General features: G+C 44.9%; 1 protein-coding gene across 2 annotated transcripts in view; it reads left to right on the top strand.

Moving 5' to 3' along the window:
* The first annotated feature begins 2,119 nt into the window (after positions 1 to 2,119).
* mgarpa (mitochondria localized glutamic acid rich protein a) overlaps positions 2,120 to 18,845 on the top strand; it is a 56,146-nt gene continuing 39,420 nt past the window's right edge. Inside the window, exon 1 of one of the 2 annotated variants that reach the window (XM_072495592.1) lies at positions 2,120 to 2,377. In XM_072495592.1, the coding sequence (XP_072351693.1) occupies positions 2,287 to 2,377 (91 nt within the window). In that variant the 5' untranslated portion in view covers positions 2,120 to 2,286. The remainder of the gene's footprint in view (positions 2,378 to 18,845) is intronic. The other variant, XM_072495591.1, reaches the window with a different exon arrangement.

The raw sequence follows: 18,845 nt of genomic DNA, 5'->3' as shown, positions 1-18,845 counted from the left end.
TGCTGAAGAAACATCAAAAATTTCAGTGGACAGCGGACTTTCAACAGGCATTTGACTGCCTGAAAGCTGTGATAGCCAATGCTCATGTGTTGGAGAATTACAAGGGACTCTGTGATAAGATTGAACGAAAGTATCTGACTTTAAAGAGAAATGCCGAGACGTAGAGAAATAGACGGATCATGCAAGGACCTTCTTGTTCAAAGAGACTGTCAATCATGACGGATTTCAGTTGGAGGAAGAAGAACGGGAAAAAAATGGATTATATTATTATACCTGTTTGCGTGTGTTGTTTTTTGAAACGAAAAAGTATATTTACTGTGTGCATTTCTTAAAGAATGGTGAAAAGGTGAAAACTGAAACCATCTTGAAATTGATGGGGTATTTTTTCTTGGGGGGAGGCTTCATATGAGAGTACCTTGAAGAAATGGGTGTTTATAAATGGTTGTGTATATAAATATCTGTAGTGAGAGTACCTTTAAGAAATGGGTGTTTACTACTGCAGTGATGTCAGAGAGTGGGTGGAGCTGGGCTGTCTGTCAGCTTTTTACTTTTGTTTTAGGCTATTTGCTGCAGGGTGTGTTTTAGTTTCGTTTTCAGAGCTGGATAGCTGCAGTCACAGCCAGAAGGTGTTTGAATCTATCTCTGTAATCTAAAGACTGTAAATCAATCCTGGTGATTTAAAACTAATAACAGTAGTGTCTTTAACCTGATGTGCTTCTAGTAAAAGGTGTTTTAAGTCTTATGGATGTTAAAAGGAAAGCTTAAAGGATTACTTCGTCTTATATTCTTTGGGGGTTGTATTTGAATTAATGGTTGCTAAGATGTTCACTGTATGTTTTAAAAAGGTTAACTTGAGTTCATAGAATAAACATTGTTTTGCTTTAAAATATATTTTTCCATTTCTGCTCTACTCACCTGTAGAGTGGGCCGTGTGCTCCCCATACCACAATCTAGTAAAAGTTGTGGGTCAGGTGTACTCCATGATACACTTTGGGGTTCCCTAAACTCTGGCCATAACAATTACACTGTGAATTTTTAATATCACTGTGGTTCTGAGAACGTGTATAAGAAGATTTTAATGTTCCCATTTTATAATAATCTTTATTGTCACAAGTAGGCTTACATTAACACTGCAATTAAGTTACTGTGGAAAGCCCCTTCTGACAAATCAAAAAATTTGTTGTGGTGGTGGGGTGGCCGTGACTTCATTTCTCTTGATGCTGATGTGAATTAATTGAAATAATTAATGCGTCCACTTTCTAAGCCAAAAACAAAAATGACTTCAATTTCAAACAAAAAACAGACGGGAAAGCGCTGGTTTGCTTTGCACTAATTCAGACAGTTTATGCAAGAAAGGAAACACAGATGGGCATTAAGTCAGCTAAACCTGAGCTGGGGCTCAGTATTCCTGGCCAAGGGAGGGGCAAACTTCAGTCAACCTATTAATGCCTTTTAATTCCCGCCCGGAAGTGAATGTCTGGCTGCTGGGTGTCAATAGCACTGTCCTTGGCTGTGAACCTCCCCCCACCCAGTGGCCAAAGAGCCTCTCACCATCCCAGTTTCTGCTATTCATCCCTATTCCTGCTCATTTTCTTCCATGCAGGGTTAGTTAGTCTGTCTGAATTTTGGGAGGTGGGAGCTGATTTGGACTGGCAGGTGAATTGTAAATTAAGCCACCAAGATCTGACAGCATCAGCAATTTAAATAGGCAAATTGATACAAAAAGGCTCGACACAAGGCTCCACAGGGAACAGTAACATGGACATTCACAGGCCCTACACCCTACCCATTTGGATTCGGGGGGAGGATTGCGGTGATAGAATCAGCACAATTTTAAGTCAAAAAAAGTGCCATGTGCATCTTCAGTTGAGTTTCCTAAAATATCCTAACACACACAGTGCTGGAACTCGGTGTCTACAATGTGGCTGAAATGTGTTATCTTGCGCGGTTTGCCATTGAAGAGCTGATGTGGTTACAGCACACTGCAGCTTTGGGACATTGTGCTCGGCTGTTTAATAACTATTCGGGTTGTTTTGTGTGTGTGTGTGAGGCGTGTTCATGCAGGAGCAGCCACACAGCAGGGGCGACCTCTGAGGTTGCGCTGCCTGCACACACACTCTTCCGCTTGCGCTCGACGTGACGCTACGAGAGGTTGGATCAGGCAGAGGTGGAGAGAGAGGGAGGGAAAGAGCCCGGAATCTCCTGCTCTGAACCAGCACAGCGCCGAGTGTTGCAGACACCCACCTCCTCCCCATTCACTACCCCAAATCCACTGGCATTGTCACAATGTACCTCTGCAGGATCGCCTGGTACAACCTGGTGCCCTTGACAAGGGTCCCGTCCTCCTCACGGTTCATCAGAAACGTGTACAGAAATGGTGAGTGCTGGTGCTTGTCTGAATAATCCTAAAAGCGCAGGTTTATTTATTTGTTCTAAGTAATGCAGTGGAGGAGCTGTCAGAGGTTTCACTCGTTGCTGCTGATGCCGGGGGTGGGTTGCAAGTTAAATAAATAATGATTGTCTCATAACAGCATCGCTGTGTAAAATATCAATATTTCAGCAATTGGCGGACTCCCATTAGTTTTAAAGGAACAGAAGATTTTTGGGGGATAAGTGGGGCACAGCCATGGGGGTCAGTGTGTTGAATGGGAGTAAAGCTGCAGTGAACTCGTTGTCCTACAGGGAAATACAGCCAAGGTCACACGCTCCATTTCAAAAAGGCTGATCCTTATTCACAAAGCGATGCCTTTTGGAGCAATAGAGAGGCGGACGGCTTTTAATATCCGGTTTTGTGTCAGAACGGATAAAACTCGCGTGTGTGTGCGTTTAAAGCTTGTTATGAAAGCATTCAGCCCCGGGCACATGGAGATGCTTTGCTGAATCAGCGCCAGAGAGCAGGACATTACCACCCATTCCCCTCCCAATCCAGCAACCAGTTTGAAAACCTCCTAAAGTTCCATCATTTCGTTAGCTCGCCCGGGGAAGCCTGGAAAAGTGATCAGATTGTCACTGGGGTAGAGGCTGAATGAATGGGTGTTTCTTTTAAGTTTATTGCCCTGACTTGCCAATGATTGATTTAATAGTAAATTGAAGAGAGGTTGGTAAACAAACCGCAGACCGTGGCTCTGTTTAGTTTAGAGAGAAGGACTCTCTCTCTGCCAGATGCCCTTGCCCTCTCTCTCTCACTTTGATTGCCAGAAATTGAAACACGTTTTTATTCCCGAAGCGCCCAACGTGCTATTGGAGCTTCTTACTTCAGGCTAGCGACCGGATCCAGGGACAACAAGCTGCGGGAAATCATGATGGAGGTGCTGGAAGTCTTTTTTTAGTCTAGAAAACCCAAAGTCCAGCAGCCCAATATGATCTGAAATAAAAACAGAAAATACTGGATAAACTCAGCAGGTCTGGCAGCATCGGTGGTGGAGCGAGAAACAGAGTTAATGTGACTCATCTGCAGAGCAAATGTTTACCACCAGCATCACTATTTTGCTTTTATCCCAGTATCATCTTGCCTAACAAACTCAAAAGAAGTCCAATATACCTAATTTAATAATAATTTTAATCTTTATTGTCACAAGTAGGCTTACATTAGCACTGCAATGAAGTTACTGTGAAAAGTCCCTAGTCGCCACATTCCGGTGCCTGTTCGGGTACATAGAGGGAGTATTCAGAATGTCCAATTCACCTAACAGCACGTCTTTCGGAACTTGTGGGAGGAAACCCACACAGACACAGGGAGAACGTGCAAACTCCGCACAGATAGTGACCCAAGTGGGAATTGAACCTGCGACCCTGGTGCTGTGAAGTGACAGTGCTAACCACTGTGCCACCGTGCCACCATATTGTATTTCTACACCCATTGTGTATTTTATGTTTGCCCTACTGTGTACTTTCTTTTCATGTACAGAATGATCTGTCCGAGCTGCACGCAGAACCATACTTTTCACTGTACCTCTGTACACGTGACAATAAACCAATCCAATCCAGTAACAGAGGAGCAGACCATTCAGCCCGCCAAGCCTGCTTCACCATCAGATTAAATCATGGCTGATGGTCTACCTTACCGACACTGTCCCTGCTATATCCCCACATCCGTTGATATCATTAGTATCCAGAAATCTATCAACCTCTGTCTTGAACAAAATGGCCCAACCTCCAAAGCCCTCCGGGTAGAGAATCCCAAAGATCTACTGCCCTCTGAGTGAAGATATTCCTCCTCATCTCAGTCCTAAATGGCTTGCCCCTTATTCTTGGAGTACAAAGTGTTAACAGCTATTATGCTATAGCTAATGTATATCATTACTGATGTCAGACCATTGGGACAGGGGGCAGCACGGTAGCCTTGTGGATAGCACAATTGCTTCACAGCTCCAGGGTCCCAGGTTCGATTCCGGCTTGGGTCACTGTCTTTGCGGAGTCTGCACGTCCTCCCCGTGTGTGCGTGGGTTTTCTCCGGGTGCTCCGGTTTCCTCCCACAGTCCAAAGATGTGCAGGTTAGGTGGATTGGCCATGATAAATTGCCCTTAGTGTCCAAAATTGCCCTTAGTGTTGGGTGGGGTTACTGGGTTATGGGGATAGGGTGGAGATGTTGACTTTGGGTAGGGTGCTCTTTCCAAGAGCCGGTGCAGACTCGATGGGCCGAATGGCCTCCTTCTGCACTGTAAATTCTATGATAATCTATGAAACCATGTGTCATTGAATATTCGAGAGAAAGATACTTCTGGAAGGAGCATCCTGCTTGTCTATTCCTGTACACAATTGTACACAGGCAGTAAACATTTGGAAGCTCCTCGATGCCTTGCTTCAGGGGTCTCTGTCAAACACACCCTGGACTTGTTTTTATTGTTACTTCAATTCTGAGATTGTGCCCCTCATTCTAGACCCCCAGCAAGGAGAAGCACCCTTTTTGCATCTACCTTTCTAGCCCCTGTAAGAATTTTGTAAATTTCATTGAGATCATCTCTCCTTCCAAAAGCTAGACAATACATGCCCAGTCTCCTGAATCTCTCCTCAAAGAGAAGCCCGGCCATCCCAGGAATCAATCTGGCGAACCGCTGATGCCTCTTGGGTAAGGGGGCCAAAACTGTGCACAATATCCCAGGTGTGGTCTAACCAAGGTTGTATAAAATTGAAGCAAGACATCCTTACCCTTGTACTCAAATCTTCTTCCAATAAAGACCAACATACCAGTTAAGTTCCAAATTGCTTGCAGCACTTGTATCTCAGCTTTTAGTTACTCATGAGCAAGAGCACCCAGGTCCCTTTGGACATTAACGCTTCCCAATCTCTCACGATGTAAGAAATACTGTACATCTCCATTCTTCCTACAAAGGCCGACAACCTTATACTTAACCTCATTGTATTCTATCCACCACATACTTACCCATTCACCCATTCACTAAGCCTGTCCAAATCACATTGAAGCCTGTTTGCATCATCTGCACAACACACATTCTCACCTAGTTTGTGCCATCTGCAAACTTGGAAATATTACATTTGGTCCCCACATCCAAATCAATTATATAAATTCTGAACAGCTGGAGCCCAAGTACTGATCTTTGCGGTACCCCACTAGTAACAGCCTGATAACCTGAAAATTACCCCTTTATTCCTATTCTCTGTTTTCCCTTTGTTAACCAATATTTAGTACTGCCAGTATATATTTCTAAAATAAATTTAGAGTACCCAATTCATTTTTTCCAAAAAAGGGCAATTTAGCTTGGCTAATCCACCTATCCTGCACATCTTTAGGTTGTGGGAGCAAAACCCACGCAAACACGGGGAGAATGTGCAAACTCCACACAGATAGTGACCCAGAGTCGGGATAGAACCTAGGACCGCGGCGGTGTGAGGCAGCAGTGCTAACCATGCACCACCTTGCTGTCCCTATCCTGACAGTATATTACCCCAATCCCATGTGCTCTGATTTTATTTATTAACATCTAATGTGAGACCTTAAAGCTTTCCGAAAATCCAAATGCACAACATCCACTGGTCCCCCCTTATCTATTTTGCTAATAACATCCTCAAAAAACTTCTAAGATTAGTCAAACATGATTTCCCTTTCTTAAATCCTTTACTCAATCAGATCATTATTTTCCAAGTGTCCACTTATCCTTAGATTCTAATACTTTCACCAGTACTGACATTAGGCTAACAGATTGGTAGTTCCAGTTTTCTCTCTCCCTCTTTGCTTAAATAGCAGGGTTACATTTTCCACCTTCCAACCTCCAGGCACATTCCAGAATCTATAGAATTAAAAAAATATATGTTTTGTGGAGATTTTACTTTTTTAACAAAACGATGCAACAAAGTCAGCACACAAAGCAAAGAAGAGAAAACGCAGATACAGATTAACCCACATGAGCACATGTGCAACAGGAGGACAACATCACAATTGGCTTAATACCATCAGTCAATGATCCAGCGCAGCCTTCTCTTCCCGGATTCCAGACCACCCGCATCCACGTAGGAGCAAGGAAAGGATTTGTCATACCCATCTTAACAAAAGAAAAGGCATGGAAACCCGAGATCTACTGGGTGTCACAGGCATACTGCATAACGCGACACAATCTCTAATCCCAGTCCCAAGGCAGAACCACAATTGTAACAAAAGGAGAGGAAGAGAGGACCAACAACAGTAGCAGCATGTTCAGAAGAACTGCAGGCAGATTGCAGGATTGCAATGTCTTCCATGTTGCACAAGAAGGCAAAGAATGAGGCAGGATCAACAAACACTCCCCAGGATTCCATCGATCGAAGCACAAGACACCATCACCTCCATCATACTGTCTCTCCAATGCCCAGGTCCACAGCCTCACTCCCGGCCGGGGAGAATGATTCAACCCGCTCAACCACATCCAACCCCTCATGACGAGCATCGAGAATAGGACGACAAAGGACCAGTGATCGGTGGGCCCTCTCGACCCCTGGCCTCGCAGACAGGATACGCTGTGCTCCATCAAATCTGATGCACACAGCCTCCAAATCAAAATTACAAAAGCATGGCAGTCAATTCTCGAACTCGGTCAGGAATTAATCCCCCGTCTCTCGCCAAGGACTGGGATCAGGGGGACATCCCACTCGGCCCATATCTCTCGAAACCGTCAGGATACCCGACCACCATGCAGTAGGTTTTCACCGACAGAAAAGGTGTCCCCTGAGCAGGGGCAGTGCTCTTTCAAGTGCAAGAACCCTCTCATGTGCCTCCACCGCTCTTCTAAAGGTATCCCACAATCTCTCAAAGTGACCTTTGACGACCTGTACCGCAGAGCAAAATTCTCTGTCAAGGCAACATTTTTGATGGTGGCTATCATCCGATGCACGAAGCACTGCCAAGGCGAGAGCCCGCTCAGCAGCAACTGTGCCACACCCAAATTGTGCCACTCCCAAACTGTGCCTCTCCCAGCTGGAAGTGTAGATTGAAGTCAACCATGGTTACTGTATTACCGTTGTTATATGCATCTCTAATTTTCTGATTTATAGTATGCTCAGTATCATCACTACTGTTTTGTCACATGTAAATACCCTCTACCAATGTTTGCTGTTCCTTGCTATTTCTTAGCTCCACCCAAACAGGTTTTATATCTTGTTCATCCAATCTAAGATCGTCTCTCACTAATATACTGATCTCCCTTATTATCAGCACCAACACAGCTCCTATTCGGTGGCAGAGTGGTTAACACTGCTGCCTCACAGTGCCAGGGACCTGGGTTCAATTACAGCCTTGGGTGATTGTGTGGAGTTTGCACATTCTCCCCATGTCTGCGTGGGTTTCCTCCGGGTCCCCACAGTCCAAAGCTGTGCAGGTTAGGTGGATTGGCCGTGCTAATTTGCCCTTAGTGTCCAGGGATGAGCGGGTTAGGTGGGGTTGCAGGGATATGGCGGGAGCTTGGTTAGGGTGCTCTTTCAGAGGGTCAGCGCAGACTCAATGAACCAAATGGTCTCCTTCTGCAATGTAGTGGTTCTACGGTTCTATTCCTTTTTTGCCTGTTCTTTCTAAATGGTGAACATCCTTGAATATTCACGTCCCAGCAGTGGTGATATGCATCACTGTATATACACAAGGGGTTAATGTAAATACACTACAACTAAGTAAACACTAGAGGGAGCACCGGAGATGTTATGACATGCAGACATATAACTAATGAATACATAGAATAGGACACAACCAATGGGCAGTCAAGACACCCAGAGGTGACACTACCACAAGGGTGCAACCCATATATAAGGACAGGGCACACATGCTCTGTCTTTTTCCACAGGCGACGCTTAGAGAAAAGGACAGGGGCACATTAAACTTACTTCAAAGTCTGGAGTATCTTTTGGTCAAAGCTGCATCGACTTGCAGCCTGTGTTGTCCCGGAGTACATAACACAGCATGGTACCAGTTGTGCCTGTTGAATCTATATAGTTCAACTCAGCAAGATCCGTGACTACCAGCAACAGCACCCAGGCAAGATGATCGAGATTCCGGTTCCTCAGCAGCTCAGGTACCACGGCAATCTCAGTGCCAACTGGCATGCATTCAAGCAGAGATTTGAGATCTACATGGTAACATCCGACCTAGATGGCGTGGCCAATGCTGAGGAAATAGATCTACTCACCATTGCGGGTGTAAGTGCAACAGAAATCTTCAACTCCTTCAGGAAACCAAAGGTGATTCAGGTGAACCAGAAAGAACCAGATGGGGAGCATCGACAAGGCAAAGATGATTCAAGTGAATCGGACATGACTCCAGACGGGGAGTGCTGAGGAATCAGAGATGGCACGCTCAATGAAACAGCAGATGCCACAAAGGACACTGACACAAGTAACTTTGTGAAGGACTCAAATTCTCCACTCGGTGTGGTCATTGAGCGCAACAAGCACACCAACAAAACCTATAAAAACAACAACACTGACAAAAACAAGAAGCGTACCAAAGGCACCAACGTCAACAACAAGCATGACAAAAACCACAACACTGGAACAATGACTGGTATGACATGGTACAGCTCTGCAAATGCAGGACAATGTAACAGCACAGCTCCTAACACTGGCAAGAGTACAGCCATACCATGGCATGACAATGAATCTCACCGATTCAGGTTTGCTCCACAACAAACAAGCAAACCAGCTTTCAAGGCAGATGACATACTGCATCAATATCGCAAACACAAGAAACAGTCCAGGCTGGACAACACAGATGCCATACTGCGTCGCTACCACAAGCATAAAAAAAAAAGAGTCCGAATCAGACAACAAAGTGATTTGACCATTTGCACACCTCCTGGTGACTTCTTGGGTCCTCAAGCACAGGAACACTGACGGCGTTCACAAAGCAATGACAACATCAACATCGACACTTCAATAACAAAACAAGAAAGCCACTCGACCGTATACATTCATGAGCTTTGGACTCATACATATTATTTGGCATTGTGTAATCACCACTTATCTACCTATTTTGTTCAATTTTCTTTAACACTGTACAGAAACTATGTAACACGAAAAAAGGGGGATGTGGTGATATGCATCACTGTATATACACAAGGGGTTAATGTAAATACACTACAACTAAGTAAACACTAGAGGGAGCACTGGAGATGTCATGACATGCAGACATGAAGCTAGTGAACACATAGAATAGGACACAGCCAATGGGCAGTCAAGACACCCAGAGGTGATACTACCACAAGGGGGCAACCCATATATAAGGACAGGGCACACATGCTCTTGTATCTTTCCACAGGCGACACTCTGAGAGAAGGACAGGGGCAGATCAGAAGCATCACACCCACCATGTGGCTCAGAGCATACTGGTTAGTTAGACTGAGTTACTATAGCAAGATTAGCAGGAGAGTTGAACTCATAGAGAACTGTGCTGATGGTTCAATAAATCACATTGAACTTACTTCAAAATCTGTAGTATCTTTTGGTCAAAGCTGCATCGAGTTGCAGCCTGTGTTATCCCAGAGTACTTAACACAACACCAGCCTGTAGCCACATCTTCATAATGACAATTCGACCACACCTGTTTACTTCTATTGTTACGACCAGCTCCAGGTGAACGTCCCCAGAAGTTGTAAACCCGGGTGAGACCCCTCGATTTGTCACCGTCCAGCAGTGATACCCCCCAAATTGTTACAAACGTGGGTTAGAAGTGATGACCAGCTCTGATTATTCAACCCATCCTCTACTGGTAGCAACAAGGTTTAATCTAATAGGGTTCCTTTCCCTTGGACACCTTTTCAGGACCCAATAGTTAAGTTTAAAAAGGAGCCAAATTAAGCAGGCTTTCTTGAGTTAAGATGGAGTAAGCTTATTAACTACGAAATAGGTAAGGAGAAATGGTAAACACATACATCTACATTCATACAGATTAGAAATGAGAATTGAGCCCAATTATAAGTAAATATAAATAGAACATTATACGGAACAGTCATTGACTTGCGAGGAGTAGATTATGATGATCACAGTCGTTACAAATTGATTCCAGTATAGTTGACTTCACAGATGAGAAGTTGATTCTTCGGTTCAGGTGGTTTGGTGGAGATATTTTGGTTCTTGTCTTCGAGCTGCGATCCTTTTTGCTGGCTGTTTGACTTTCAGAGAGAGAGAGGTTTTATATCTTACTGTAAAAGATGGCTTGGAGTACTGCTTCTGTTACTGTATCACACACCTTCAGTATGGAAAACCTCCAGCTGCTTTTCCTCACAGCACACACACAGCCAGACCAACAGACACAGGCAAGGTTTGGGCAGCTCTCTCAGCAGCTTTTAACCCCCTTCTTTGTATTTTCCAACTGGATACCTGGGACCCACAAGTCAGTGTAGGCAATTACTCCAGGGTCTTCGGGATGCAATGGCAATTATTGTCCTTTTTCTTTTCTGGTGAAGGTAATCAGTCTTCAGATTATTTTAGAAGTACCTTGTCTGGAAACACATGGAAGGGTTCCATTGTCCCTTTGACAAACCTCCTGCAGCCATTTCTGTCAGTAGCTAACTGTACATTCACAGCCATCTTTGGGATTCATGTCCATTTTAAAATATAAAACTCAGGTCTCCTTTTAAAGTCCAGTATTTCCGTGTATAATTCCACATGTTTTTTCTCCATCATCATAACATTATTTGTGCCGTCAATTCATCCACTTTGTTGTGAATTCTGCGTGCCTCGTTTCTCGGCCTTTTGGCTGAGATCAAGCGTCAGATCAGCCCAAGATGAGATGCAATGCCTTCTCTTGTCAGCTTGGATCTTGTATATCTCTCTTGTGGAGACCGTGAATTGGCTTCAATTTGAATTGGTTTTTGGAGCAAGCAATGAGATGGATTAAGGGTTTGCCCTGTCCACTCTGCGCATTAGCTTTGTAACTTTAAGGATGGGATAAAAAGAAAGTGAATGCTGCGTGAATTCAGATAGAGTGCCTGTAATTCTGCCTTTTTAACATTGTTCTTCATTTTGAATCTGGCATTTGTTTCTGCTGACTCCTACTTTTATACATCCTATTACCAGCATTGTTTTCCTCCGATCTGAATTGTCTTTCAGATTCCCATCCTCCTGGTAAGCTAGTTTAAATCCTTCCCCAACAACACTAGCAAATCTCCCCATGAGGATGTTAGCCCTGTGTTGTTAAGGTATAACCCATCCTCTTGTACAGGTCCCACCTCCCCCAGAGCCGGTTCCAATGTCCCAGAAGTCTAAGGCCCTCCCTCCTACACTATCTCTCCAGGCAAGTGTTCATTCCTCCTATTTCTAACCTCCTGAGATTACTGCCTTAGAGGTCCTGCTTTTCATTCTCTTTCCTGGCTCCCTAAAATCTGCTTTCAGGACCTCAGCCCTCTTCCTACCTGTGTTGTTGGTACCAATTTGGACCACGATTCTGGTTTTCTCCTGCCTGCCCACCATCCCTGCTCCCCCATCCCCCAAAAGAATGTCCTGCAGCTTCTCAGTGGCATCCTTGACCCTGGCACCAGGAAAGTTATGACTGAACCATGGTTGATGGAGGTTTCTGCTAGGGGACCATGAAGTATGTGAGACTAATGGTGCAGTTGGTAAGAGATGGCATGTGAGGAGGCCTTCACTGACCTTGACCACTCATGTAAAGTCATTAAATTGCTTTCGACATTTCATCCAGGTCCTATAGGCCAAGCTGCTGACATCAGTCACAGCGACTATCCATCCCCATTCTCTGTCTAGAGGGCCTCCTGGCTACCCATGGGTAAAGGACCTCTCTTCTCCTGTCAACATCTTGCACTAAGTGCCTCAGTGTAGCATCTGAGAACCTTGGAGCACGACCCCTGACTTTTGTAGCTTTTTCTTGGTCTTCAAGTCCTCTTCCAGCCCCTTTACACCCTTTTCAAGCAGTGTATCTGACTTTAAGTACTGTGAGTTTACTTTAAATGGTGACAGCCTTCCACAACCTGGGGTTCGTTGCTGAGGTGTGCAGTCACCCATTAGTGTATTTCGGAATGGATTGCATGCCACAATTGCTTTAATTAGCAGGCAGAAAAAGTGCCCCTCAGCTATGTTCACTCCTCCCCTCCCCCGCAATAATATTTATCATCTCTCCCAGCAACGCTCCTCCTCTCCCAGCAATGTTGACCCCCTCCCCCACTCCAGCAATCTTCACTCCTCACCTATTAATGTAGAACCGCCTCCTGGCAATGTTCACCTCCCTCGTAGCAATGTGCACATCTCCCCACTGAACAATGTTCACCCCACCCCGGACAGTGCTCCCCCCTCACCCTCATCCCATTCAGACAGTTCGGAGGTATTCGGAGAAGTGGTAGTCTCAGTTGCTTTTGGCAGATCCTGTTCATTCAAAGTTGAATTTGTAATATTTGGTGTTTCTGGTACTTGGATGCCTCCAACTGATTCATTTTTTGTGCTCCTTAAGAGTTGTGTTCAGACACCATGGGTTTGTCTCCTTGTTCAGATGCCATGGGTTTGTCTCATTGTTCAGACGCCATGGGTTTGTCCCATTCTTTCCTTGAGGGAATGTTCACTCTGTTCATTTATTGCAGTGTTCTTCAAAGTTGGGGGCGCGACCCGCAGGTGGGTCGCGGGCGGGTGTCGGGAGGGTCGCGGAGCCGTCCTCCCGATTGCGAAAATCCCCGCGCAGCAGCCGGTTTTAATAACGCCGGCTGCAAGCGGCCTTTAAAATGGCCGCGAATGCGTAAAAAAAATTTGGCCGCTTTGCGCATGTGCACACGATCATGCGCAATGCGGCCGCTATTTTTTTAAACGGTCGCAGCTTTTTGTTTTACAAGTTCGGGTTTTTAAAATTCATTTTATTCATTTATTTTATTCATTTAATTTTTTCATTTATTTTACTCATTTTTTTTTACAAATAAATTATAAGAATAATTTATTTTATTCATTTAATTTTTTTTTCATTTATTTTATTCATTTTATTTATTTTTTTACAAGTTCGGGGGGGGGTTTATTTAATAAAATTTTACGGGAAAAAATGCAGAACTTTGGACAGAGGCAGACTCCATACTTTCCGACACCGGAAGGCTTCACCTTCATCCAACAGGTTCCATTGGAGGAGCATGTACGAGGGTCAAAGGGACCCAAAACCATTTCCTCCACTTTTATCATCAGCAAACAAGGTAAGAGAAAATGGTGGGTCGTTCAGGTTGGCTGGCGTGGGTCGCAACGGTCGGGCGGGTTGGGTCCCAAAAGTCGGCCGGGTTGGGTCCCGAAGGTTGGCCGGTTGGTAAAAATGGGTCCCCGGAAAAAAAGTTTGAAGAACACAGATTTACTGAGTAGATTCAGGTTTGCTCTCTCTGGAGGGACAACCATCTTGTTTCTGGAAGTTGACCTTTCAAAAAATGAAGCTTCATTTCCACTTGTTTGAGCCAAATATGTGTTTATTCTCTTACTTTCCAGTTCCTTTTCAAGCCAATTAATTTTTTCATTCAACTCAGCAATTACTCTGGTGAGTTCAGTTGTCTTTGTTTCAGAATAATTTATACAGACAGAACAACATCAGCTGGGCATACCAATTTGTTTGGAATCTATCTTCCATGGTCACTGACTGCCCATTACACCCCGTCTATTCACTCATTAGATCCTCAGTCTGGAGGGCAACACGGTTGTGCAGTGGGTTAGCACTGCGGCCTCACGGCGCTGAGGTCCCAGGTTCGATCCCGGCTCTGAGTCACTGTCCGTGTGGAGTTTGCACATTCTCCCCGTGTCTGTGTCGGTTTCGCCCCCGCAACCCAAAAATGTGCAAGCTAGGTGGATTGGCCACGCAAAATTAACCTTTAATTGGAAAAAATGAATTGGGTATTCTAAATTAAAAAAAGAAATCCTCAGAATTTCTCTTGTCTACTTTTAAAGTCTTCGTTTGCTCTTCCATGCTGTACATCACGGTGGGCTTCTTCGACCCTCCCCACCGGAATCGCGCCCGGCGCGGGGGCAGAGAATAGCCGTTCACGCTGGAAGTCCGGTGCGACGGCGCTGCTGCGATTCTCCGCGGACCCGGCAGGCGGGCGCACGGGGGAGACACGGCGCCAGTCGGTGGCCGTTGAAAGCGGCCCCCACCGCAATTCTCCGTGCACAACGGGCCAAGTGCCCGCCGAGTTCCGCCGGCATAGTTCACGTGTGGTCCCACCCACTGGATCTCGCCGTTCTGGCTGCGGGGGCCATCCTGGCCGGGGGGGGGGGGGGTGCGATGCGATCCAACTCCGGGGGGGGGGGGGGGGGCCTCCACAGTGGCCAGGCCCACGATCGGGGGCTAATGATCAGCGGTCACGCTCATTCTGGGCGGGTGGGGGCGCTATGTTCCTCCGCGTCGGGCCCTGTAGGGCTCTGCCATGTTGCGCGGGGGCCAGTGTGAAGACAGCCGGCGTGCACATGCGCGGACCCGTGGCCGGCCGCCATGCACATCCGCGGCCGTGCGGGCATAACTGCAGGGCCCCGCCGGCAGCCGGAGCTGCGGGACGCACGCCGGGGCCTTGCTAGCCCCCTTGAAAACGGAGAACCACCCCGGACTTTCTAGGAAAAGGTCCGGAGTGATTCCGTCCCTTTTCCGGCGGGCTTGGGGACTTAGTCCCCACAAGGGAGAATCCCGCCCCTCATCTTTCATTAACTTCAGATTGGATTGAAGTTCAAGAATTTCATTGCTCCTTTTATAATGAAGTTACAACATGTCATCAATTTTAGTTGTTAATTCCGCATTCAACTAACGGTTCCAAATGATCACTAATCCCTTTTCCCATTCCATGGTAACACGGTAGCACAATGGTTAGCACAGTTGCTTCACAGCTCCAGGATCCCAGGTCCGATTCCCGGATTGGGTCACTGTCTGTGCGGAGTCTACACGTTCTCCCTGTGTGTGCGTGGGTTTCCGCCGGGTGCTCCGGTTTCCTCACATAGTCCAAAGATGTGCAGGGGTAGGTGGATTGGCAATGATAAATTGCCCCTTAGTGGCTAAAAAAATTAGGTGGGGTTACGGGGATGGGGTGGAGGCGTGAACTTAAGTGGGGTGCTCTTTCCAAAGGCCGGTGCAGACTCGATGGACCGAAGGCCTTCTTCTGCACTGTAAATTCTATGATTCCATGATTCCAGGCACTTTTTTTTAAACGATACTTCACAGCGACTACTGATACTTGAAGCTTATCATGTTCTAATTTTCCATTCTCAAACTCATCTTCTGTACTTGAAAGTAGGTTCTCTACATTGAACAGTTTTTCCTTAGCAGTACCTAAATTCTCTGGGCGATCCTTCAAGCTTGCATTCTTCAATTTTGCTTCTGCTAGTTGTTTCTGAGACTCTACACACCTTTGTGAGAGCTTTCTCTTGAAAATGTTCACTTTTTTCTTCACATTCTAGGTTTTTGATGTTAATTTCAGCCATGTTGTTTTCCTACATCTCAATGATGCTTAGTAAGTTTGAGGCATTCAGTGCCTTTCCTTCAAGTTCCATGATCTGTCTCCAGCATTGGATTTACGTTTTCCAATCCAACTTCTGTATTTTCTTTCTCTGTCTGTAGCAGAGCTTTGTCCTTGTCCTTGATTCTGACCTCCCTGTTGGCCAGGTCTGTCTCCAATAAAGTCTTACCTTGTTTCAGTTCTGTTATCGTGCTAAGAACATAAGAACTAGGAGCAGGATTGGACAATTCAGCCCCTTGAACAATGGAGCCCGCTGCACCATTCAATATGATCATGGTTGATATCCTTTCCGCCTCATCTCCACCATCCTGCCCATTCTCCATAACCCTTCAACCCATTACTAATTAATAATCTGTCTATTTCCTCCTTAACTTTCTTCAATGTCCTGGCATCCACCGGACTCTGGAGTAGTGAATTCCAAAGATTCACGGCCGTTTGAATGAAATAATTTCTCCTCATCTCGGTTTTAAATCTGCTAGCTCTTATCCTAAAACTATGACCTCTCGTTCTAGAATGCCTTCCTCTCCGACCAGTTGGGGTGGCACGGTGGCACAGTGGTTAGCACGGCTGCCTCACAGCTCCAGGGACCCAGGTTCAATTCCAGCCTCGGGTGACTGTCTGTGTGGAGCTTGCACTTCAAATATTTGCCCACACACCGAACCTATCCATTTCCATTTGGAAGCTCCTTATTTCCTCATTGCAACTTGCTATACTACCAATTTTAGTGTCATCTGAAAACTTATAGTACCTTCTATTCCTGTATCCAAGTCATTAATATATATTGTAAATAGTTGGGACTCGAGGACCGAGCCCTGTGGCACCCCACTAGTTACAGTTTACCAATTAGAAAAGGACCCATTTATTCCAATTCTCTGCCTACTGTTAGTTAGCCAGTCTTCTATCGAAGCTCATAAATTACCCCTAACCCCATGTGATCTTACCCTACGTATTAACCTTTTGTGCGACACCTTATCAAATACCTTCTGGAAGTGCTGCTCGTGGCTTCAGTATCCATTCGCATCATGGAAAAATCTTTTCCTTTCCTAGAAACATAGAAAATAGGAGCAGGAGGAGGCCATTCGGCCCTTCGAGCCTGCTCCGCCATTCACTATGATCATGGCTGATCATCCAACTCAATAGCCTAATCCCGTTTTCCCACCATATCCTTTAATCCCTTCCACCCCAACTGCTTCTTAAAAACATGCAATGTTTTGGTCTCAACTGTTTCCTCTGGTAATGGATTCCACAGACTCACCACTCTCTGGGTGAAGAAATTTCTCCTTCTAGAGCAAGAACATCCTTTCTCAGATAAGGAGACCTTAACTGCATACAATAGTGTGCCTCCTCTTTACTATTAAGCTGGTTATTCAGCTCTTCAGTCTCATAGAATTTACAGTACAGAAGGAGGCCATTCGCCCCATCAAGTCTGCACTGGCCCTTAGAAAGAGCACCCCACTTAAGCCCACCCCATCCCCGTAACTCAGTAACCCCACCTTCTTGTATCTCTTGGTTTCCGACTGGAATATTGAAAATTGCTGACTCTCCTCTGCCAACTGATTCTCCAGTTCATTCTTAGCGATATTAAATTAATTTTGCTTTTCTTCATAATTTTCGAGAGGAACAAACTTTGAACTGAGGGATCCTTATATCATGTGAAGGTCCTACAACACATTTTCTTTTCTTTGCAAAGCTCAATTGCCTCATCTTGAGTTTTCTTGTAATTCAACAGAATCTCCTCAACTTTGTTCTGCTATTCTTCCATTCTGCTGTTCAAGACCATCTTAATTTCTTCATGTTATTGAAGCGTTAAGTACTCCTTTTGCATTTGATCTTGAAAAATGATTCGCCGTTCTTTCAACAGTTCATTTTCTTGTTGATTCCTTGCCACCTCACACTGCATTTTGTGCATTAGTTTGTTGCTATTCATGCTTCCAACACAGCTTTTTCTGAAGTAGTATTCAACATCTTTTTTAACCAATCGTGTTCTTCAAGAACCACATATTGATGCTTCAAAGAGTCTTTCGGGTTTTCGAGTAACTTTTCTGCTTGCTGTTGCGTCTGGCTGTATTTCTGTTTGAGTTTTTCCAACTCAACTTTCATACAAACATTTTCCTGTGAAATAGCTTCATCTTTTGCGTGTTTTGTTTCTCTTGGCTTACATCAGATAACTTTCCTTCATTCAAAGCCATCTACTAACTCCACACTGCCACCAGCTGTTGAAGTTTGAGTAATGTGTCAATATTTTTTTTAAACGTTATTTTTAAGCCTCTTCTTTCCTCTGCACTGGACTCTTGGAATCGTACACTTCATTGTACTGACACGGTTTGCAACCATCTTGGCTTTTGCTTAGGTATTGTGTCCCTCGTCCTGGGGTCTGCTTGATCTTTTGGTGCTTTATTGAGTTTTGTTCTATACCTTTTTTTAAGGTCTGCACTCTCTACAACTTAGAGTTTAAAACTCCAACTCGCCAAAGGCTTTTAATACCAAATCAAATGTGGTTGAGGATTCATGCATACCTTGTCTTATAATTACATTGTTGGCACATTCACCAAATGGGTACAAGAATGTATTAACTTGCACTTCCACTTTATTTCCTACTTAATACTGATGTATTCCTGTAATCTAAAAATGTTCTTCTCCATGATGCCCAATTATGCATCTGGTTTGGCTCTTGCATGAGTTCAAATTGGTCTGTTAGTTTTAATTTACTATCAATGGCTGTTTTCAGAACAGGGGAGTAGAGCTTTCTTTTCTTTTCAAGATGACACTACAGTAACCATTTTTTCCTCATCTTTCCATGCTTGTTGAGTTTCAGTGGGATCCCATTGCAATCTTGGAACCTTTTTTCAAAATTGGGCCAGTGACTTGCTTCTCTGAGCTTGGGAAATGGATTTGAAAACAATGATTATAATTTGCTCTGTCTCCTGATTTGAATTTTCTACCCATTCATTTGAGCTCGACTGC

Source organism: Scyliorhinus torazame, chromosome 3 (genome assembly GCF_047496885.1).
Source record: "Scyliorhinus torazame isolate Kashiwa2021f chromosome 3, sScyTor2.1, whole genome shotgun sequence".
NCBI lineage: Eukaryota > Metazoa > Chordata > Chondrichthyes > Carcharhiniformes > Scyliorhinidae > Scyliorhinus > Scyliorhinus torazame.
The sequence above is the reverse complement of the archived record's forward strand: the minus strand, read 5'-3'. Positions and strand labels throughout refer to the sequence as shown.